At 46.1% G+C, this 24,049-nt stretch overlaps 1 protein-coding gene across 1 annotated transcript in view; it reads right to left on the minus strand.

The window, feature by feature from the left end:
- Positions 1-426: 426 nt before the first annotated feature.
- Positions 427-24,049, minus strand: part of TNS4 (tensin 4) — a 35,126-nt gene continuing 11,503 nt past the window's right edge. The window contains exons 3-13 of the mRNA XM_044447198.1: positions 20,117-20,537; positions 17,953-18,365; positions 16,753-16,839; positions 13,655-13,762; positions 10,617-10,709; positions 9,410-9,487; positions 7,968-8,039; positions 5,686-5,854; positions 3,921-3,989; positions 2,632-2,658; positions 427-1,067 (exon numbers count right to left, since the gene is read on the minus strand). Coding sequence (XP_044303133.1) covers positions 938-1,067; positions 2,632-2,658; positions 3,921-3,989; positions 5,686-5,854; positions 7,968-8,039; positions 9,410-9,487; positions 10,617-10,709; positions 13,655-13,762; positions 16,753-16,839; positions 17,953-18,365; positions 20,117-20,537 — 1,667 coding nt within the window. The 3' untranslated portion in view covers positions 427-937. The remainder of the gene's footprint in view (positions 1,068-2,631; positions 2,659-3,920; positions 3,990-5,685; positions 5,855-7,967; positions 8,040-9,409; positions 9,488-10,616; positions 10,710-13,654; positions 13,763-16,752; positions 16,840-17,952; positions 18,366-20,116; positions 20,538-24,049) is intronic.

Consider the following 24,049-nt stretch of genomic DNA (forward strand, 5'->3'; position numbering starts at 1 on the left):
AAAGGGCCCCCCGGGCCTCCCTTTCAAGGATTCCAAGGCTAGGTTAGTTTGCGGGGCAGTCCAATGGCACAGAGGGAGGGGTGGCTGGCTTCCTTTGGCTAAAGAGAAAGCGGGCATGATGGAGATGAACCTTGGCTTGCTATTGGACAGCGGCATTGGATTGTCCCTCTTGGGTCACCTGTCTCCTCAGGCAGCTGTTGTGCACATCCATCCTTTGAGCACCAGCTCTGGTGGCACCACAAGACTATTATGACGAAAGGACATTTATGTATGGAATGTTTAGTTCCTCATGAAACCGGGAGGCATAGAGAGGGAGACTCACATCATTCATTCCTGGTGGAGTCACGGACCCAACCATTTGGTGCCTGTGACACTAAGGTGGGAAAAAGAATAGTACTGGCATTCAGGGTAAGGACGATGGTAACATTCGTTTGCAAAACTTGAGTTTATTGTATTACTCATAGGTCATTACAGTAAATGGACAGAAGTAGCAAATTAATCGTGACAATGTGGGTACAGCTGTGATTGCAATACTTCTGGCATAACAATTGAATAACTTTGCTGTTGGCAAACATAGCCTAAACATGTGATATTGGCACAGCAAACAGTGCAGATTCACGTGCAACAAAAGTATCTTCCCATGAAGAAGCCCATGTAGCTGATAAACACAACCGAAAACTTACATGGCTGGCCTTTCTGTACACAAAAGAGAACATGAGACAATGCACCAATCCCAGCCCTTCAACACAGCAGCCGGCATTTGTCTGGAACCTCAAGAATTTTCAAAATGCAACCCAGTCAGCTTCTGGAGGTAAAGGTGCAGTCAATCAATCAATCAGACTATATGTATTAGATCCACTGAGTAAGGAGGCAGTATACTTGGGTAATAGGAGGTGAGGGGCTGCTGGAAATTAAATGACCCAGTATTAGGTTTCTTTTAAGCAGCAGGTAAAAGTTTCTTGATAAAGTCAACAACATGAGAAGCTGGATGTACCGCATCGTATTCTGCAAAGAGGTGGCAAACATTCTCTGAGTCTGCTGGGCTTTTAGCAACTACTCCAAAGATCCTGTGATGAAAGATGGAAAAGGAACATGTTCTGAACTTATAGGCTGACATTCACAATAGGGCCAGTCTGGTGTTGAACTGGAGACCTGAGAGATCTGAGTTCTAATCTTCCTCACAGGATTTTTGTTGTGAGGAGAAACTGGAGTTATCTAAGCCACCTTGGATCCCTTGCGAGAGGAAAATGGTGGAATATAAATGCAACAACAACAGTTGAAGAACTGGCTTCAGCACATAATTGGGACAGTATGTCACGCTGCAGTTTAGGAAATTGTCCATAAGCTTATTTTGAACACTGTATTCTGTTTCCAGTAGTTGTGGGGAGTGCCAAAGAGTTAGAGAAGGCATTTTAATTTCTCTTATATTCTTTGTTTCAATGGCATCTAGTCTGGGCCTGAATTCTCCAAAGTTGACTCACTTGAGTTATGTGCCTATTTCTTTTTCTTTCATTTATTTGTTATATAATTTGTTTTAGAACAGCAGGGTATAGAGGAAAAGATTAAAATTCAAATCCAGAATTAATTAATAAATAGTATAAATAGCTTAGCTTAGAAAAAGGCTGAGTAAGAGGAGACATGATAGAGGTGTACAGAATTGTGCATGGTATGCGGAAGAAGGGTATGGAGACATTTTCCCATAATAGTAGAACCTGAGGTGATCCCATAAAGCAGTTTGGTGGGAGATCCAGGAAGGACTTCACACTGCATATAGTCTGATTATGGAATTCACTTCCATGGGTTGTAAAGATGGCCACCAATCTGGACGGCTTTAAAAGGGAAACTGGACAAATTCATGAGGTGCAAGGTTACTGGTCCTAATGGTTATATGCTACCTCTAGATCAAAGGCTCTTTGCTTTGCTGGGGAGTGTGGGTGGAGGAGTGCTTTTGCCCTCAGCTGCTGCTGCTGGGATCCTTTGGGTAGCTGGTTTGCCTCTGTGTGAATGGGACCCTGCACTTGTCGGCTTCAGCATTTTAGTAAATGGGATGGGAGTCGTAGTGGCAGGCAGATGGGACTTGACGCGCAAGCAAATTGATTTAAGATGGTCTGTACATGGTGCTGATTTACCATGAAGGCCTTTATGCAACTTCAGTGTTTTTAAACTATTTCTGTTGCTGCCCCCCCCAGCTGCCAAGTGTCTGCTAACATTTTTTCTCTGGGAACTAACTGGAAAAATGTCCCTCTGACCAATATCTAATGCTCCATATCAAAGTCTAACCTCCATGTAGTCCAAAAGTTTCTCTACATATAGCTAGTTTTTAAAAATAATCATCAGCTTTTTCTCCTGCTTTCTTTGTAGTGGATGAGAGTATCCTTCATTCAAGGTTGTTCCCCCCGCCCCCGCAAGGCTTCCTCTCTGCCTTTGTATAGGTTCCGATACGCTCTACTGCATATTGCAAAAATAAGTATCCAGAAAATCGACAGACTGTCCTTGCTCCAAAAGAGCAGCAAATATTGTTGGAAAGCATGGGAGATGACATCATGAAAGGCACTGCAAATTTCTCTGAGTAAGCCTCATCCAGAGAAGCCCAAAGAGGCCTTTATCATTCATCACAATGATATAACTCACCTTGAAGTTCTGGAAAACTTTTGCCATCTGAAAATAAATAATAATAATAATAATAATAATAATAATAATAATAATAAACCAAGGGGAAAAGCACATTAGGGTTCACATGCATCAACTCATCTAATTTGCTTGTTTCCTCAACGTTACATTAAAGAAATTACAAAAATAGTATTTTATACTTTTAACAAGACCACTTTTAGCATAGATCATGTTTTTAATAATTTCTTGTCAAGTTTAGATTGATAAGATGGCAGATTCCCATAAGGGTAGGGATTGGAAAAAAAGCAGATGTAGAAAAAGATTCCATCTCTTTGCCTTGACCTGTTAAAAGCTCTAACCTAATCTTCTTACAGACACTGCTTTGCTTGTGAAACTTTTCCCGTAATCTCAAGGTCATGTTGCATTAAAGCATGGAAGACAGACATGAGGACTCCATTTTGGTTCACCACTTTGAACATCTGAGATGCTTTCAGTGCTACCCCAACATACCACCACCCTGCCACCTGTCCCTTACTTTCCAGGGAGTAGTTCTCCTTCCATTGAACTAAAGATCTTTCTCTTAAGGCTGCAGTTATCAGCTTGGTTCCAGAGCTAGTTTTACATGGTGTAGACCCAGTGAAAGCAGTAGGACTCAAGTTAGTCATGACCAACTCATGCCCCACTGCTTTTATTGGCTCTACCAGAAGGCAGATGAAACCTGGAACCAAGCCATGGGTTGGTATGACCCATCCATGTCCGTATTTGCTAATGGACAGATATTGTGGGATTCCAATGGGGAAAAACTGCAGTACACGTCAGTGCCACGTGGAGCCACCAGTCTAATTCCACGTGCAGGTGATAGTCCAGGAGCAAGACCTCAGCAGTACTAAGAGGCCCACTGGGAAAGCAACCATTGTAAAAGTCCCATCAGCAGCTCAGCTCCATGTACCCTCCTCATGTTGCTCATCAGGCTTCCAGGTCAACTGTTTTACAGCTATTTCAGATTAAGGGAGGCAATCTCTCTGTAGCTCAAGAGCCACAGAAAACATCTCCAGATGCAAAGAGCACGGAGGGTTGCTAGGAAGAACTCAAGTGTTTCCTCGTTTGGAAGTAGCAACACGCTGAGCAATGCCACTCAACCTCTGGTGGCCATGAACGCAGAGCAAAGCTGCAGGGAGAGAGCCCTGACATAAGAACATCAGAAATTAAATTGTGTGGAAAAGGAATTGCAAGAGAGACTGCCGTTCTCACAGGGGCTCATCAACACTTGCCACAAAAGCCTGCATGGAGGAGCGGTATTTGTCACTTACTTTCGATTTTCGGGGTCCATCTCACAAAAGCTGATGGTAGCCAAGGGATAATGTCGCCTGAAAAAAACCCTGTAAGGGTGGGGGGGGGGGGAGGAAGGAATGCAATGCTTTAGAAGGTGCAAATGGTTTTTGTATTGCCAACAGACAGAGATATCCACTAATAAGAATCATCCACTGATAGTGAAAACAAGTGCTAGCCGAAAAGAAGGCAATGGCGTCTCCTTCGATGGAGGTTTATCCTAGCTCAGCCTTCCTGAGCACAGAGCCCTCCAGACAGGTTAGACTACAGTTCCCACCATTCATAGCCAGAGCAGGCAGCTTGCCGAGATTATGGGTATTGTGTTACCACACACGTGGAGGTCACCAGGTTGAGGAAGGCTGAACAATGGATAAGAAACCAAAGCTGGTGAGGTGCAGCGGTTGGACCATTGGACTGGGACTCAAGAGACTCAGTTTCTAGTCCTGACTTGTCCAGAAATGGTGACACTGGTCACTGACTCTCAGCCTAACCTATCTCACAAGGTTGTTGTGAGGATACAATGCAGAGGAGAGGGATATTCTAAGCTGTCTTGGTTCCTCGCAGAGAAAAAGACAGGTTATGCATATAATTAATGCATAAATACAGTTAAAGGTCACACCTATGTTTCCGGGGAGGATATCTCAGGTGCTATAGTATGTTTGGGACCATGTATCTGAAGGCAGAGAAAGAGAAAGAGGTCCAGACTTGGAAAGGGAGATCCAGCCTCATACACCTTCCCCCCATGGCAGTGGAAACTTCCATGGTCATTGCCTGACATAAGATCTCTGATGCTGCTGGGGGCAAAGGGGGAGCATTCTAGGGATGGGTTGGGGGCAGACCAGGGAAAGCACACCGATCCAAGCTTTCCATTCCCCAGTAAACCCACAGAACTCTGGGAAAACTGCATCAGCCTTGGACCTAGCATGCATCCTTTCCCTTTCATAGCAACAGGTGAAATTGCAATTGTGAACATCAAGGATCCTAAAAGGGGAAGAGGAAATGCCACTGTTCCGTTGGCTGCCTCTGGCACATTTTGGCTAAGGCAGTTCCTCTGCCATCGGTGGGATTTATTTGCCTGTTTATTGCTGGGGACAGTTCAGGTGCAGAAAATTAGCAGGTCTGCTGAAAAATGGAGGACGGGGGGAAAGAGGGGACTGGTCTACTCAAGATCCTGACAGTACTGGAAGGGGGGCTTGACTTGTAGGGTGCAGGCTATAAGTTTAAAGAGCTGCCTCCCTACACACTATTTCAGAAGGAGGAATAAAGGGAAGACACACCTCCCTCCTTTTCCTGTTCTCTAGATGCTCCTCCTACTGTATAGCTATAAATTCCTGCTTGCGGATCTGGCAGTCCTCTGACGTTATACACAGTATCAGACCAGGAGGGAGAACGGTTCTTCCCACTTTCTTGAATTTCCCTCCCCTCCCTTCCCCTCCCTGACCAGGGCCTGAACAGCACTGCAACAATTCATTGCAGATCTCATTTGTATTAAACTCTCACTCAGTTTCAACACAATCTAATGTGCTTCTGTGCAGAAATAAGCCCGACTGAGTATGAGGCATATTCTTAGGCGTGTGAGCACAGGAGTGCAGCTCAGTCGCACTGAAACTGATCTGGAATCAGGCCATGACTAACTTCAGACTTGCAGATTTCACTGGGGCTTAAACTCAACTAACGAGCTTGCTTCAATTCAGACCGTAGTGCCGCACACTCCGTTATTCAAAGTGCCCAGTTCAATTTCCTTACTTTCTCTGGATGTCTGTCAAGGTTATTCCTTGCTCCGTCACTTTGAAGTGGACGATGGTGGGCGTGGGCAGGACCTCCAGCTCGAATGCCGAGGACACTGCTTTCTGGATTGCTGCTTTGCCAGTGAGGGTCTCCATGGTCATGGAGTGCAGGAACAAGAGATTGCAGGCTGGAAGGATGGGGAGAAAAGGAGACCATCGGTGACTTGCAGCGGCTGCCAACAGCTCTGCTGGTGTTAATGCTCAAGAAGTCATTATGAAGCTCTATTCCCCACCCTCAAAATTGTTGTGCTACAAAGAAAACCAGCGTTGGTAGTGCTCCCTGCTGTTTTATGATTTTAAAAAAATGGCTTGTTGTGCGCTGCTTGGACGGGGTTGGACAACACTTAAAAAAAATAAATAGAACCAGGCTTTTACAAATAAAGTGAAGATCTGCTAGAGATGGGCTGCCACTGTGTCCCTGGACTGCATTCACAGTACTCTGTCAGGCCACACAGGCCTGGATGGGGCTTGTCGGGAAGCCTCGACGGCAGCCGCAACAAGGATAACCAGGTTCAGTCGGGAAAGACCCCTTTCGCCTTGAACCCCAGCAGCTTCATTGAAAGATCACCCAGGACCCCTGCAGTTACTTACGACAGCGTGCTACCGGGTAGTGGCTCTCGCCACCAACTACAAGGTTTTAGAACATATACAGAGTGTTTTATAGATTCTGAGTCACATGGGCCCAGCAGCTGGGCAGCAGATGACAAAATAAGATGATCATAGTCAGAAGGCGAGAGGTCTGCAGAGGGGGCTCAGTACAATGGCATTTGATTGCAGGAGATTAACGGAATGATCACTGAGGCACAGGGATTACTGTGGGACTTGGCATGCAAATGAGGGCGATTGCAATGCTGTTAACCTGGCAGCCTGACCAGTTCTTACTGATCTGCAAAACAATAGCCCAGGCAGCTTCTAGGCACGCTATTAGTTCCCACTTCTTAAACCAAAAGCAAATGCTAAACAGTTACATGACTTGGAAATCCGGTGCTTTCTGAGAAAGGGATGCAGGTTTGATTTCATAACACAAAGGCACATATAAGCAACCCTTTCCTGCCAGGATTTATCTGAATTTTCCCAACAGGCTTCACATTCATTATCCTTTTTAAAATTACGGCAGGAGGAGGAGGACAAGGGAACCCCGGATTACAGCGGTCCACTGAAACGGATGCAAATGACTGTATCTGCAATGTGCTTACCAAGAACTGAGCCGCTGTGCAAGCCTCATCCCACTCAGAAAGGTTCTGCCGGATGGCACAGCACAGATGGGATGCTGAGGGGGTGCCATTCCCTCTTCTACTGTCATAGCCTAGGTTTGGATTCCCCGTGTGCCACTGGGAGTCCCCCCTGAGACACCCAGGAAGCCCGTGAGGCTCCAGTCAGCATTCTATGGCCATCCCAAGAGCTCGGGAGCCCTCACCGAAAACCTCAATAGCTTGCGTGATTGCAGAAGAATCTGTGCTCATTCTGTTTTTACACTAATCACAAGAGTTTTCGTGATGTGCCAACAGCCATCGGGATGCTCTCTGGCCATGAGAACTGGAGCTGTGGCTGAAAGCTGAGACATTGAGAATGCACAAGAGAAAAAGTAGTCAGAGAGGAGAAAGCAAGGAAGGACGGGAGGGAGAGGGAGGGAGAGGGAGGGGGAGAGGGAGGGAAACTGGCCAGAGAGAGAAGAGACAGGGAGAGAAACTGGAGAAGGAAATCACACACACCCATGCATGCATGCACGGAGAGTCTGGGGTATTTTGAACATTTTGGGACTGGCTGTGCTTCTGTCACTGATCCAGGAGGCTCCAGCCTGGTCAGAGCGCATTGCCTCCTTCAGTTGGAGTCCCTGTAGTTCCCTTCTTTGGCCAGAGGTTGGCAGTGGTGCGCAGCAGGAATGCTTACCTGGCACTCTGGTCAGGAGTCACGGAGGTTTTTAGCCCTGACTCCTCATAGCACAAGAATCTCTCTCTGTCTCTCATTCTCTCTCTCCATCTCACATACAGTCACGCACACACATCTGCAGCATCGCAATGCTCACTCAACGACATTCCCTGCTGGAATCACAGAGAAGGAGGGGATAAACCAAAATACTCTGTGCCTTTTTACCCAGGCACAGAATACTTTGGTTTGACTGTTTCCAAAGTGTGGTATCTTCACAACAAAAGTGAGGATTGAACTACAGATGTGAGAGGACAACATTCAATGCCAGTGTGTTTGCTCATTTTACAGGCATGTGTGCCCCCATTTACTTACCAGCAAATTTCTGGGAAACTGGAGGAGTGATTTCAGCACTCATGGTGGGACTTTCTTGTCCTCCAATGAAATCTGAAGTGGGAGTACAGGGCAATCAAAATATCAAAACAAATCTGACTGAGGACAACGACCGATCCATTACAAGCCACTTTTCAAAATTTGCAGCCCTGCCACTCAGCACAATCATCTGCTGAAAAGGTGCTTAGCTTCTAAGCTGGGATCTACTGGCCCCGCAGCAGGACAGGAGCTGCTGCAAGATTCACTTCCAGCAAGATAATCCAAGACGTTGTCCTTCACAATGCAGGTGACAGGGACTAGGGATGCAAGTGGGTTGAGGGTTATGGGCCTGAGCAGATCACCATTTTGTATTGCCACCATCATTCGGAGTGCTAGTACTAACCTGGAAAGTGTCTAATGGCTTGGCGTCATGTATTTAATAGCATGCAGGACGGTCTCAGCTTATGTGAAACTGCCTTGATCCTAAGATCAGGCTTGAGGATCTGATCCTCTGATCTCTTGAGCCTGTCACTAAGACCGATCAGGTTGGAGTCAGGGCCTTTTCAGTGATGGCCACTCGTTAAATTCCCTCCCAAAGAACTCCATCTGACCCCACCTCTTGCAGCCTCTAAATGGGTCATAAACACTTTTTCTTTTAATGCTACCAAGCTTGTTATCTGTTTCACTGCTGTCCCCTATCTATGTTTCCTGCACTCATGTCGTTTTACTATGGTCAGTTATTTTGTTTTCAAAACATGCCATTGGGGTAGCTGCTATTGCTGCCCAAAAGCAGATACCTGAAACATGTTCATGCATTCCTTCTAATTTGGCTCTCAGTCTTAAGTTCTCCCACTGAAAACATGGGCACAGAAGTGGGTAAGTCCCCCACCCCATTTGCCTTGAATTTACCAGATTCAAGTTCTTTCTCCTCCACACCTGAAAAAATGAAGGCAATTTTCCAATCCAACCCAAGGCTCCCACTCTGCCCTCTCCCTCCATTCTACAAGCAGCTTTGCAACCCCCTGCCCCAAAGTACCCTCCCACCCACTCTAGGCACTGCTGGAGAACCCATGAGCAACTGAAGCAGTCCAAATGCAACCAGGTCGTTGCCATGGGCAAGGCAGCTGCACCAAAAATAGCCTCCTCTTATCCCCTTGATTCGATCCCTTCAATAAGCCAGAAGTTCGGATTCTTGCTGTGGAGATCCTGGGGATGAGGCTTAGACCCTGAAAATGTGCAGCTTGAGCAAACGTTCAGCCCAGATTATTGGTGCAGCACGAGCCCCATGTGCTCACTGGGACTCGCTCCTTTGTAGGGATGGGTAGGATGGCAACCTAATTGTTGCTGGCAGCTGCATCGAGCCTGGATCGCTCCAGCTCACTCCACTGAGTGTCGCATCTCTCCTGACATTACAGGCACGCTCTGCCCAAGACTCCAAAGCCTACCTTGGCTGGGAATGACCAGCTTGCAGGGCAGTGCTAACGGCATGATGGTGTGTTGGTACACAAACGCTGAGAGACTTCCTGTAGTGACGAGAAGGAGATGCAGATGTTTGTACAGAATGTTCTCAAAACTCTGAATCCCAGATCCTCGCCGAAACTGTTTGTTCCCATGCAATCTGTTGCTGCTTAGAGTTGTAGTGAATGTTTTTGGTAGAACAGCACCAAACACCCCTCCATTTTCATGGAGCCATTCCACCCTGTGAAGGTGTTTGAAGATTTTGGATAGCTTTTCTTAAAAGGAGGGATTTTTTAATCTTGTCTTTTGGGGGGATAGCTTATTTACAAGATAGAGGAGTGTTTTGAATGCCACTCCAGCTGGCTTTTTCACATGGAATGGAAGAGGGATTCTTTCTCACCTTTTGTGTCACAGAGGAAAATATCTTGGATTGGGGCATCGCTGGGGTGAGGTGAACGTGCCAGTCCCTACTGAGATGCTGGGGAGGCCTGTTGGCATCTTTGAGAGCCCCATCCTATGCATGTTTAGACTTCAAAAATAGTCCCACCACTCCTAGCATAGCTGACTGGGGTATACTGGACGTTCTAAGACTGGTTTCCTGCATAGCACTGTATCCTCAGCCACAATAGAAACTGCACGTTGCTGGGATGTCACAACAGGAGAAGCTTGTGACCTTCAAAACCTGTTTGTGAACTTCCCAGAAGCATTGGCTTGTAGCTTTAAGCTACAACATTTGGGTATTTTTCAACTACTTTTACTTTTGGCCTTGCCTTCTTTGCTTTCGGCCCCAACCACCTCTGGGAATTTGGCTCCAAAATTTGGCCCTCTCGCTGAAAGAGGTTCCCCACATCTGGACTTGATGGACCTCTCTCCTACTTCAGCAGGACTTTCCTTAAAGGCAACCTCAGAACTACTCACACTGTTCACAGGTTCCACCAACTCAACCTCAACCTGTCAAATAATAGTCAATAATTGTGTACATCATTTTTGTAATAATGGTAATCATGCACCAATCTTCTCTAACCTGGGACCATCCATGTATGCTCATTTACAGCTCTCAGAATCTCTTCCAGATGGGAGCATCCCTTCTTACTATCCAGCATATCTGGAAGGAGCTAGGCTAAGGACCACTGGTGTACACACACATATCTGTTTTAGGACAGGCAGTTGAGGGAAATTAGGTATATTTCTTACCAAAATATGGCTCTTCATCAGCCCCCTTGAGATGTACTCCCCGGGCAGAAGATTCAATGAGGAAGTGTCTGATGTGGTCACCACCATCCTCCCCTTTAAAACAAAATATAGATTTGAAATGCAACTTTTGAAACAAAAAACAACCTTGTAAAGGTGAAGACTTTTTTATTCGAACGTTATTTTAATTGCTAATATTATTTGCTTATTTTATTCTTTGGCCAGGGTGACTTATTTTATATTGTTAATTCGTTTTATATTTTTAGTGCATTATATTTTAATTGATGTTTTGTGAGCCACCCCGAGGCTTCGGCGAATGGGGCAGCATAGAAATTTTCTAAATAAATAAATAAAATCTGAAGGTTTGCAAAATGCCAATCTGAACTGGCTTTAAAAAACAGCTTTATCATTGCAGTCTTATCATCTTCAGCCGTCCCCACTAGTGCTCCATGCTTGACTCTGATGTATATTAAGTTTTATGTATATTATGTATTTTACATATAATGCTGTTGTGTGTGTAAGAAATGCATTTATTTGCATGTAAATGCATACATAGACATATGCTTGTAAAAAATTACAGTGCAGTTTCTGAATGCAGCTTCACGTATACTTCGTAAAGAAAGGCCTCTACAAATACTATTCAAATAAATTAACAGATAGCATAAATTATGTTCCTAAATTTCTGGTGTCACTCCTTTTTAATCCTGCCATAGGCACGGTTGATCCTGCCATAGGCATGTCTCTGCTATGAAGTCAAATCTGTCAAAGAGAGTTTGCTTTGAGAATCCTCCCACTACCAAAGCATTGTCTCAGCTTCAGAAAGTAGCTGCTTTTGCATATGCGTGACTGGTGTCACAATAGCATTATGGAACAGTTGTGGGAAACGAAAATTAAATTAAGCCATCCAAGCATCTCCTGAAAGGGGCCATGTGAACTCCCATCATATTCAGAATCTGTTCCCAAAATCTGTTTGAGTGAATGCTACAATTCAGCAGTGTGGGAAGTGAATTGAATTTCAAATGTAAGCTATCCTAACCATAACAAGAAGGTTTGTTCATATTCTGGCAGATTTGACAAAAGAGAAACCCACTTTTTCTCCATCATGACAATTAACTTTGCTGCCAAAGCAACGTATTTGCTATGGGAAAAGCTTTGCCCTGAGCGGGCATCCTGTAAAGGGAAATGTGAGTCAGTGCCCTAGTCTCTTCCCCTCCATTTTATCCACACAACAACCCTGTGAGGTAGGTTAGGCTGAGAGTTAATGACTGGCCCAGTGACTGGTGAGCTTCACAGCTGAGTAGAGAACAGAAGCTGGAAGTCTCGAGTCCCCAGTCCGATGCTCTAACCACCATGCCACACTGGCTCTCTACTGGTACACTATCATTGGAATAGGAATTCTTTGCAATAAAGAGCTTAGCAGTGGCCCAGCCAGCCATGCTGCCTGAGGCATGTTGGGAGCTGTTGGGCTTTCCTTCTGCCTCAGCTTGTGTAGGATTGCACCCTGAGGTCGATTCAATTAATAGTAAAGAACCATGTGCCTTCCCCACTCCCGGGTGCTTTAAGATGCTTCCTCTGGGTGGGGAAAGCCATCTTCAAGCAGGGGCACACTGGGAAGTTCTTCTTCTGCCCCCACATGCTCCTTCTAACATAAACTGCCTCCATGAACAGCCAAATTGATGCGCGTGCATTTAGCAGGGGCACAAGTGAATCGCATTTGGCCTGGAGGTGCTGGCTGTGTACTGAAAGCTGAGATCTGTGCTGAATTCACAGAACTGACTTGGCCTGGGCTGAAACAGCTGCAGCTTGCCACTGGCTTGGTGCACTGAAATGGTTGCATGGACCGGCTCCACCATACGGCTTTTTCTTTCCCAGGGGCTACTGCAGAACCTTCTGGGTGAGCTTCATCTCCAGCCTGCAGAACCAGGAGGGGAAAGGCATTCCCTGACTGTCAACACTCCCTTGATTATGAAAAAGCCTCAAAGAGGCCTGGATAGTATCATTTCCTGATGGCCTGTTATTCTGCCTTTTTCTTTTTTTTTTTTTTTGGCCTTTCCCTTGGACATCTCTCCAGCTTTTCTGAACTGCTCTTCCAAGTCTCCCTAAGTTAGTTAATTCCCTTTCCCTGCAGTCTTGATCCACCTACCCTCTTCTCTTTCAAATGATTCCAGTTTTCTTTGCCTCAGTTTTTTTCTCCCCTAAATGCAAGGGTGATTGCTTGGTTTTTAATGACAGCACCATACTTTATATACAACACGACCAATTTGCATTTTCCAGGAATTCCCTAGCTGCATGCCATGAGATAACTGTTAGTGTGCAGAGTTCTGGAGAGGAGAGGAAAAGTAATTCAATGCACCTGGAGGGCACCGGGTTAGGGGGGTCTGCATTAAACGATTAAAGGCTGCTGTAGCTAGCTACCCTGTGTAGAAGGATGCCTACTGCATCAGTTATAGCCAGTTTATTTGACTCCTTATGCTAGGGGTGGGCAATCTGGGGCCCTCCAGATAGTTTGGCCTACAGCTCCCATGATCCATCCCCATTGGCTATGCTGGTGAGGGCTGATGGAAGCTGTAGGCCAAAACATTGGAAGATCAGATGTTGCCTACTCCTGTCTTACACTGAGTCTCGGGAGTTATTCATTGCTGGGGGATGCTGCTTGTTGCATCTCTGCATGAGTTACTCATCTGTGTCTGCTTTCTTCTAGATACATCAAACAGTGACTTAGATTCATCAGACACTGACTTGTGCAGAAACATGTATGAGTTACTTTTCCATGCTCTAGATATACATTTTGTCAGTTGTAAGAGGGACACATGCTTCCCCTTTTCACTTCTACTTTTTAAAAGCGTGTCTGCTATCAGAATTTCTAATCTCCTTTTTTGTCTTCCCTTTCCTTCTTTTGTGTCACCCACATTGAGTTTTGGAACTTTCAGGTAGCAAGTCACCTATATATTATAAGCTGCTTCAAAAGTGGAGATGTAAGTCTTGCAATAGAACCAATTTGGAAACGCTGATCCACAATCCAGCACAGGAATTTTTGGTACCTGTTTTGCTGCTGAAGACTTTCATGGCCAAGCCAAAAGAGCCACGGTATGATGTACTGTCCCGCATGATGAAAGTGCCGGGGAGTTTATCTGTTAGCAGTTGGACAGCTGTTTAAAAACACAGAGCAGGCAAAAGGTCAGCATAACAAAGAAGAGTGTCATTTTATAAAGGAGGGAGAGGAACTAAGAATAATATTTAGTATATACTGAGCAGACTTTCTCTCTGATACTTTCCAGATGTGTTAAACTACAGCTCCCAGCATTCCCATCCAGTAGCCCAGCACATCTGGAAGATACCAGCTGGGGAAGGCTGGTGCAGCATTTTCAAGCATTCAAAGGGCATCATAAGCTTTGCCTAACAGGTCTCCCCAAAACGACTCTGTAAGGCAACCCAGTGTTATTAACCCCCATATTGCAGAAGGGGGACACTGGGGCTGAGAGGGAGTGGCTTGCATATATATGAACCTAGCCCGTTCATAGCAGAAGAGATTAGAACCTGGACCTTCCTGATTCAAAGCTCGGGCTCCTGTCACTATAACATGCCAGATGGGGTCTCCCGTATTTTAAGAGGAACGATCAGTTTGAGCAGAAGCCCTGGAGGGAAAAACATCCACCCAGGAATGCTACCTGCCCTTATGGCTTTTCTTATTTATGCTATGGAGCTTGTTTCATTTCACTTCTGTACTGCCCCTTAGGCAAAGCTCTCCTCATCACTGTGTCTACACTCGTTCCTCCCTTTCAAAAATGGTTCCCAGGCATGGAGGGGGAAACCTTCCCTTCTTTTTCCAAGTGGTTCCTATGATGTGTGTTTTGCTGTGCTGCACACCAAGAGGGGCGTGTGAATTCTTTGCAAGCAAGTAATGTTTGCATGTTGTTACTCTATAACGACCAAACTTTGCATGGTGTTACTGTTTGTAGCAAGATCTGTGGCAACAAAAGCAGCTGTGAACAAACACAAAACTGTAGCTGGGCCAGTTCTGTAGACCAAAACAAAAATCAAAACAAAACAAAAAATCCCTTTTTAAATCCCCAGTGGGTTTTAAGTATCAGTCTTTCTCAAGGGAAAATATGCTTCTCAAATAAGTCAGGCAGAGACTAGCTCGGACATCCCTTTTGAGGAGTTATATTGCCTTAACTTGGTAGGAATCTGGAAATGTATAAAAGACAGAAGATTGTGCTCTACTGAATTGGTGAACAGCCCCAACTGTCTTGCTTTTCTGTGAAGCAATGTTTCCCTTGAGAAAGGCTGGTGTTCCGACATGTTGGGAATACAAGGAGGAACAGATGGATGGATGTTTGTTCTTTTTGTATACCTGGACCTGGAAGCTTGAGCTCTGGAGAAAGGAAGAGGGAGGCTCACAGGCAAAGGATAAGCAGGGAAACTTCCACCACCCCACCCTGCAATTGGCCCCCCTCCTTCAGGAGCCCCAAGTTTAGCGGGCTAAAGTAGGCCTCAGACTGGAGGGACGGGTTACAAAGGAAATGCCGTGGTCATGGAACGGGCCAAGAGGGTCCTTCCATTTGCAGCGTCCCCCTTTGCAAGGGACCCCCATCCCCATTTTGTACATCAGAGGCAAACATGAAATCCCATGTTGCCCTCCACCAGCATGGAAATGTGGGATGATGATGATGATGATGATGATGATGATGATGATGAAGATGAAGAAGAAGAAGAAGAAGAAGAAGAAGAAGAAGAAGAAGAAGAAGAAGAAGTAGTTATTCCCAGCTTTCAGGCCAGGCATCTTCCCCAGGTAGTGCACAATAAAACATATGAATCCACTCTGCTTTCCTTATATATATTCAGATAAGATAATTCAGCCTCAGTTGCCCTTGTCCCCTGGGTATGTGGGCCCCGGCACTTTCCTCATCCTGCCAAGCGCTGACTCCATGCCCAGACAAGCTGACACAATCTCATCCTGCTTTGTATTCTGACTTTTTAGCTAACCAGTATTTGCTGCTCCGCTGCCTGATGACCCCCCAGACCTCTGTGCAGACCTCTGTGCAGACCTCTGGGTACCTCCAACCCAGAGGGCCCCCAGAAAGAGGCAGCAACTTCCCCTTTGGGGGGGCATTATGAAGCTCAGTGAAATGCCCACTGAACCAGCTGCAGCCTTACTTGTCACAGCCTTTATTTCCCAGAATGCTTCTGGGCCAGAGGGGCATCCTGGGAACAGAGGTAGTGGTGGGTGCATGTAGATGCTGCTGAACTGTTTGGGGTTTTTTAAGGAAAAAAGCAGGGGTTGGGGCAGCAGGACTCTTTCCATTCTGGGTGGTGAAAGGGACGGGCGTGGGAGGAGAACAGAGCATCCAGGCCGGCCCTGTCTTTTCCCCCATTAACTTGCCAGGTGGCAGCAGGACAGGAGAGAGTTGCCTATTCTGAAGCAGCAATGGGGTGGCCGGAGGTGGTAGTTTAGCCATGTGGTAGTTTCACCAAGGCCAGCAGCTGGTCTACTGCTGCACAACTGCTTTCTGAAAGGCACAAAACGGGGAAGAGGGGAAGGAAGGCAGAGCACAAGCAGGTCTCCCCTGCCTCTCGCGACTTACCAAACAGCATCAAACAGGGGGTTCCTTTCATCTGTGTTTTCCTTTCAGGACACCTTTGCCCGGTGGCCAGCACAGCCAGCCCCAACGGGCACGTGCCCCCTCGGCTTGGCTTGCCCGTGCACACGGCTACTTGCAGTAGAGAAATTGCTTTGCTAAATCCATGCATAAACTGTTTCTTCACAAAGGCAGTGATTTAAAAAAGCAAACCCCTTTTCTGTGCCACCTGGTAAGTTGCGGGAGGAAGGAGAGTAACAAGCAACCAGAAGGCTGGAGAAAGGAAAGGAACTTCGACTGGTGAGTTGCAGGGTGGAGAGGAAGGTGGGCAAAGTGGGGGGGGGGGTAGCTCCAGAGGAGGCTGGGAATCCGTTGCCAGGGTCCCAGAGAGCACCTTGCCCAGGGCCCCTTAGACCTAGCAATGAGCCCAAGGCTCCCATCAGCTCGCTCAACAACAAGCCATGCCTTGCTGCCAGGTCTCAGCTAGGACAGCTCCTTACATAATAGGGCTTTTCTGCTGTTTCCTTCCCTCCCCTACTGGCCCCTGAACATTATTTTACCTTCATCCCTCGTGATGGTAGGTTTGAACCAGTATTTAGAGGTGTCCATTACAAACTTCATAGTTGGCTGGGTATCTTTGGACCAACCTGCAAGATGAAATAGGATATAGCACAGCTGCAAGCAGTAGGAAAAGTAGTAACTAGGACAGAGTTTCTCTTCATGAGGCATTTAACCCAGTACCTTACTGCGACTTTCCCCACTTTCTCTGCGAGGAGGAAGAATGCCTCTTTTACATGAGGCTTCCCTGCCCCCAGAAGTTTTCTTCTCTCCCTGTGTGTTCCTATATGTTCTGTTGCACAACATGAGGTAGCACTGTGCCATGGAGTGACATTTAGACTTTAGACAAGGCTCCTGTGCTGAATCATGACGTTTGCTAGGAAAATACTGCATTGCCCTCACTCAAAAAAAGTTGTGGAAGTGGCTGGAAAGCATGGGAGAGGTAGTGGTGTGCGCACGCGCGTGTGCCAATGCTGTGCAAAGGCCCACAAACATCTGTGTTTGGGGGATCACAAGTACACAATAGATGCCTTGTTTAGAAAAGCCCTTGAACCCTACATGGGAACTATCCTAGAGAATCCTGCTGTTGCTAATCTGAATGGAATGTTGCTTTTTTGGTCCTGGTCAACAACTATGGGCTGCTCTGAAAGGGGGAGACAAGCCTCTCCCCCAAACTTCACAGCCATCCCCTCCCCTTTCCCCCAGGAAGGGACTGTCTGGTGGCCAGGGGAGGAACACGTGCGTGAGCGAAAAAGGAGGGGGTTTGCTCAGCCACTGCTGCATCTCTCTGGCTCCCCTGACAGGGTATCAGTGGGGGGACAAGCTGCACAGAAAGAATGTTCTTTCCACACGATCTCTGCCTCCCTCTTGATTTGCTGAAAGTTTCCAAAAGCTCAGCAAGGCAAGGGAAGGGAGCCTTGGTGAGCAAGGGCCTAAAGCCAACCCCGAAATCTTTCTAAGCCAACTATAAAGAAGCATCCCTGGGACACCTTACAGAAGGGCCCTGTGCCCCCATGAGGGCGCATTGCAGTTTTTAGCCTGGATCTGTTCTCATCTACAGGTCTGTTCCCAAGTACACAGATTTTCCTAGGCCCACACCTCCACATCCACATAAAACTTTATCATGGAAATTTCAGTGGCCACAAAATGGGAATGAAAGTATTGTGAAATGTGGATGCAGTTTTTAAGATGGAGTGACTTACTGTCCACTGATGAAATGGAGGAGAGTGAGCTCTCAGAAGAAGTCTTGTTGGAACCACCGGCTCCTGAAAACACGCCTGAATTGGGCTGCGGGATCTTGTGCCTGAAAGAACTTGGGTGAACCTGGGGAGGTCTGGAGAAAGCCTCGCTGTCTTCCAGACGACCATTGATGAGAACAATGGGGATTTGGGGTGAAGAGTTTGCGACGGGTGGAGAGCCGTTGTGGGTCTGTCCCTTCTGAGGTGGCTGAGGTAGAGAAGAATTCCCTTTCTGGGAGCAAAGGACACTGGGGTGGTAGGAACTGGAGCTACAGATGCCATCATAGGAGCCATTGAGAGAGCCAACCGAGGAAAGACTGCCTGTTGACCTGGTCGGAGGAGTGTCAGGTACACCGCTGGACAGTGACTGGGTGCTACTGCAAAAGAGAAAGGAAATGCAGAAGGACTCATACAACTATCAATACGAAGAAGGGCACAGTCCTTCTTGGAGCACATGTCTCCATGATCAGCATCTAGTTTCACTGGCTGGACCCTTTCCAAGACAGAGGGGGAACTCATTGGCCAAATCCATCTTTCACTCTTCCCTTAAACTCTTGACTAGCCTTATGTCTCTTCGTACTCCAGTTCTGATGCTAGGCAGGGAGCAGTGGAGGCAGGGGGCATCCCTTGAGGAACCAGATCTGACTCAGAGGTCTTCTGCAGCTGATCTTCCCAGGTGTGGAACATCTGTTTCTTCTTTTGCTCCACTTGAGCGCTCCATATTTTGTTTACTTTTAGCTCTGCTTTGTCAGGGCAAAATCTGCTATCGGTAGCAAGATTTAACACTTGGAACTTCCTGACATGTCATTTCAATTCTTTGGTCATAGTGAAAGGTGTAGGTGTGTGTGGGCAGCTGAAAATGTTTGTCAGCTCCTAAGAGAATCAGCCAAGAAATGGGCCCTGAGAATGCTCTTCTCAAGGAAAAATACCCAGAAGCAGAGTTCTCTGATCTGTTCTTCCTCCAGCCACCACTTCTCCGCGTTTACCCCAACTGCAGTGGAGGACGGCTGCCAGATCTCAGGGGATCCTGGGCAAAGTGTCCTCTGGGCCCCCACCACTGCGCAGCTGTCCCTGCTTTGTTCCCCATCCTTTCCACAGTTTCTCCCCACCTGCTTGGTTGGTTGCCACGCTCTGCTCCAGGGCCAGAGCCTTGTCAGCTGCCATTGTGAAAATGGAATCCAGCTGAGAGGAAGTGGAAACTCCTGACTGAGATCCATTTTCAAAATGGCAGCTGGTGCCTGGGCAGCTGTTTCTGATTATTCTTTGAAAATTGCCACTTGGAGTTGTGCTGATGGATTTTAATGTGCATTTTTCCCTTTGAGGAAAACAGCCTTTTAAAATTCAGTGGTGCGGTTCCATGTGGTAGTTTTTTGCAGAGGGAGTAGCAGTGCCCTACTCTCAGTCCAGTGCTAAGCAGCAGCAGAGAACTAAGGCTTTGATTCCCCACTCTGGCAGAATGACTGCAAGACCCCAAGCACGGACCACGACGACCATGCCTACAACACACTGCTACAATATCAGCTCTGAATTCTGGCTTTTGATGGGTGATTGGTGTTCTCACTGCTTGCTACAGAGGCAGATTGAAATTGTTATGAATACGCTATGAGAAATACATGATTTGAAAAGGAGCTTTGAATTCAGAGTGTTCATCTTTGAAGAAGGGTGCCTGTTGCTTTTCTGCATGATCTCCTCAGCTGAATAACTCACCCAAAGGAAAGCAGCCCGTTCTGTCTCTGCGTGAGTCCATGCTCTGGCTGTGCCTCCAATCCAGAGGAGAGAGATCACAGGGGCTGGGTTCCTTACATTTTCAAACATGAAGGGCTGGCCTTTGAAAGGCAGAGTGTCTCTGATTTTAATTTTTAAAAAGTATGCCTCTGATGGTTGGGGAAAACAAGGGAGTGGGTACAAACTGGGTCAAGTAAAAGAAAAGCCTATTTTCAATGCATCATGAGCTCTTCTTCTACCTTACATGAAACAAAACACACACATAAATATGCTATAAACACCAACTGAATGATACGCGTCCTGATTCCATTCCTGTGCTTGGATGGTGCTATTTTGGCCATGTAAGGACTGGCACTTGGAGGACCGGTTCTCTTTTAGCAGACATGAGATTCTCAGACTTTACCTTCCAAGAACGTAACTGGTGTCTGATCCAGGGCTTGTCGAAAGCATTGAAGCCTCACTGCACCTCTGGGCTAGCCTCCCATGGTGGGCCAGCTTCAGAAAATTCTCAAAGCCTGGAGAGGAAGCCAGGTGTGAATCTGACCCATGGGCAGCAGAGTTTTTCTGGCCCCGCTGTGGAATGGAGATACTCTCAGACACCTGAGTACACATTGGCGGCTGCCTCCCTGTGGCTGGAAGTCCTCCAAGATCGTGGGCATGCACAAAGGCCATGGGGCCACCCATGTCACAGGTATTTCTGGGGGTTCCTCCACATGGAAGCAGACGGGGAGACACAGAGAGTGACGTGCTGGATGAGCCTGCTGGATTCTGCCAGCTTTCTGCCCCCTTTGCTCTGGCAGGTGACATCTCGATGTATTTGATGTCTACCGGAAAAAAAGAAAGACAGCAAAATTCAGACTAGATCACCTAGCACTCAACAAGGATTATCCCTACAACTTTTAATGTAATACTGAAGGAGTAGTGCTTCTATAAGCATAATTAGCATAAATATACATATGCATATACATTCCGTTACTTTTGTGCCCTGTTCTGGAAGCACTGCTGAAGGGTAGTATATGAATAGCCTAAAACTTCTATTATCCCAGTAATCCTTTCACCAAGCAAACTAGCACGGCCCAGTGAATTAGGACAGTATTTTGCTCCCATGGCTCAGAAAGGTAAAAGGAACAGTGGCTTGCCTTGGGCCACTGGCAGATTTCATGGCATGGAGGTAAGATGTGAACAGGCAACTTGCAACTCACAGCATTTGCTTATAAACAGCTTTCATTCAATCTGGGTTGAGTCACTCTTCAGCTCGCCAAGCCAGAGCAGATCACTGCAAACAGAACGGGCAGTTTCACACATGGACTTTCAAGTGGGTGTGCCCAAATGAGTGAATGTCACACATGCATTAGCTTGGAAGTGTATTTGATTTCTTTCCTATACTCGGTCCCACATTATCAGCACTCAGGACAAAATTCCACTTATGGGCGTGTGTAAAGTGCAAGCCAGGGAATGCGAATGCGTCCATTATTTTACATTCAGCATCCATAGAATGCTAGACAAGCACAAGTTCCTTGGCTTCATGCCCTAATACAAATTTGGTGAGGCATGGAGCTTTGGTCTCGGGACTCAAAACTGGAGACATGGCTCATCTTTTTTGTTTAATTAATCCTACAACATCAAACTGGGTGCAGGCATAGCAGTCTAACTCTGTAGCCTGAACAGTGTTGCTAACTCCTGAAAGCTTAATTTGACCAGACCCCTGGTCAAAGTGACTCTTTGATTTTCACTACATGCCTTTTTAAAAAAATATAAAGAGCAAAAACATTTCTTCCAATTAATAAGCAGCAGCAAATAAAATTCAAGAACCAGCACAACAACCAATGTGCACTGACATTTTTAGAATTCTTCATATTTCTTTGAAAAACCAGTATTGACAGGGCCATGCACATCACGCACAGATGGAATTCCAAAAAATGGGGCTACCACCAAAAAGGCCCTTTCTCTGGTAGATTGTAATGGTAGCCCAAAGACAGGGCCTTTATACTTCCGAAGGAGACCTTAAAATGTGGCAGATCTTAGTATCAGGCTCATAGAGCTTCTGGTGTCCCTTCAGATAACCTGTCCTCAGGTTCTAAAGGTTCATCTCAGAACCTTAAATTGTACTCAGAAATATACAAGCAAGCAACATAACTAGTAACTTTCTTTCTACACATGGTGAGCTTCCTACATAGAAGGTACTTCCATAGGAGTTGACAGTTCTGATCTTCATGCACAAGGGATTGTAGGCCAGCAACATCTTGAGGACCATAGTTTGCTTGGAGATTCCTGGGCTAGATGGACCAATGATCTAAGGCAGCCCGATAGGATCATCCCCCAAGCTGCACATTTCACTCCTATGCAAGAATGCCCGGCAGAAAGGGGCAGCCATCTAGGTGATGAAATGTCGCTTCCAGAGGGGCCTGACTGCAGCCTCTCCTCTCCTCTAAGAAGAGAAGGCAAATTCACGGATCTAGAAGGCAATCACCCTGCCAAATCATGGGTTATACAGAGTCATCCAACTGATCATCATATCACTAAGTCCATCGCTTGCTGCCACCTGTACAAGAGGGTGGGGAAGCATGCTGCAATCCTCTTCCCTTCCTGCCTGTACCTGACTCCAGGTGAAAAACTTCTGGCTACTCCCATGGAATACATCAGAGGCAGGCACAAGGCCCTTGCACGTGTTTGACTGCACTAAGGCAGTGATCTCACGCTGACCTTTTCTGATATGCATTCCATGCAGTACACGCAAAAAGGGACCTTCCATATAGCAGGTTTCTATAGATCTATAGACACAATCATCACTTTATCAACTCAAAATATATTAGCTCATGCTTGCTTTCAGGTATGTGATTATTTGCTCAGTTTGGAAGTAACTCCATGGATGTTCTTTGCAATATTAGTCAGAGTAGGCTTCTCATTTAAATTGATTCTCTCCTGCAAGCAGGACCAAATAGATTGTGAATTAATAGCTCTTAACTGCACTGAAGAGGTAAAAATTTCAGAGATTTTGGAAGTACAGAGGAGAAAGGATCCAACTGTTTTAAACAGAGAAAAAGTTCTAACACCGGGTTTATGTCACGCTGTTTGAGTGTTCAAAGTATTTCACATAAAGCATTATATTGATTTTTGCAAGGTAGATCAGTATTATTATCATCATCATCCCCATACTGGAGGAGGTAAAGAGAAAAACCAAAACTGAAAGAATAGAGGCATTTTAAGGAATAAACTAGATGGTATCTACATTTTTTTAAAAAAAATCAGCCTAACTCAGTTGTGATTGGTAGAGTAGAATAGGTACCCATATCCTTTCTCCAGCTGTCTGTTCTTGTGCTCAAAAGAGCTACCAAGCAGCTTTCCCTCAATGGGGTTCCAGATGTGCTGTGTTCTTCTCACATCTGGAATTCTATGAACAGGGAATGACTCCAAGGGAAGAGCAGCTGCTTTTGGCCATAGTATATTAAGGTCCTAGCTGCTCTTTTAATAATAATCATCCTTAACTCCTCCAAACTAGTTTTTCTGGTGTTTGCTCTGACCATCTGTGTGGCTGCGGTTGAAGAGAGGCTTGGGGAAGCGGTTTTGGATCAAAGCAGAAAGTGTTAAGCACCCCATTCTACAAGACTGTAGAGTTCAGAAAAAATATTGTAAACTTTGCTCACAGTTGTGTATAAAATGCACTTTACTCCAGTGCCATCTAAGTTCACGACCCAAGATGTGAACTACTGGCTTCCTGCTCACAATCTCCACCACTAGGTCAATTCCACATCTACAGTATCTACTTAATAATCCACCAAATCTTTGCTGCATTTTTGGCTCCAAAATTCATGATGGACCTCTCTTGGCATGACCACACCTCTATAGATGGAAATGGTTATTTCTCATTTTCCCTGCAAGTTTCCACTTTTTCCCTTAGGAATGTTATTTAAAGGTGGGCTGCAGGGAGAGCAGGAGGGGAAATTCTTTCCGGACATTTGGTTCCTGCCAGGTATCCACATCTCCAGTCTAAACATGTGAAAATGCAACCCATTCTATTTTCTTCTATTTTCACTCTGCAGCCATGATTCAGAAGGGCCACACTTAAGTGAAAGGGCACATGCTTTCTACAAAGGTGGTCCAAGGTTCAGCACCAGCATCTCCTGGTAGGGATGGGCAAGAGCCCTGCCTGAACCCCCAGACAGTTGCTGCCAGCCAGGCAATATTGAGTTAAAACTTCCCCAGATGATCAAGGGCTGAGTGATGCACGGACATGCTTTTTGTACTCTGTAAGTACAAAGTGCAGCATCTAACGTGGTGCTGTGAGTCACGCTGCCCTCATATGTAATGAGTCTTTTCCTTGTTTTAAAGCTTTGAC

This window comes from Varanus komodoensis, unplaced genomic scaffold, assembly GCF_004798865.1.
Source record: "Varanus komodoensis strain SLA01 unplaced genomic scaffold, ASM479886v1 scaffold50, whole genome shotgun sequence".
NCBI classification, from domain to species: Eukaryota; Metazoa; Chordata; class Lepidosauria; order Squamata; family Varanidae; genus Varanus; species Varanus komodoensis.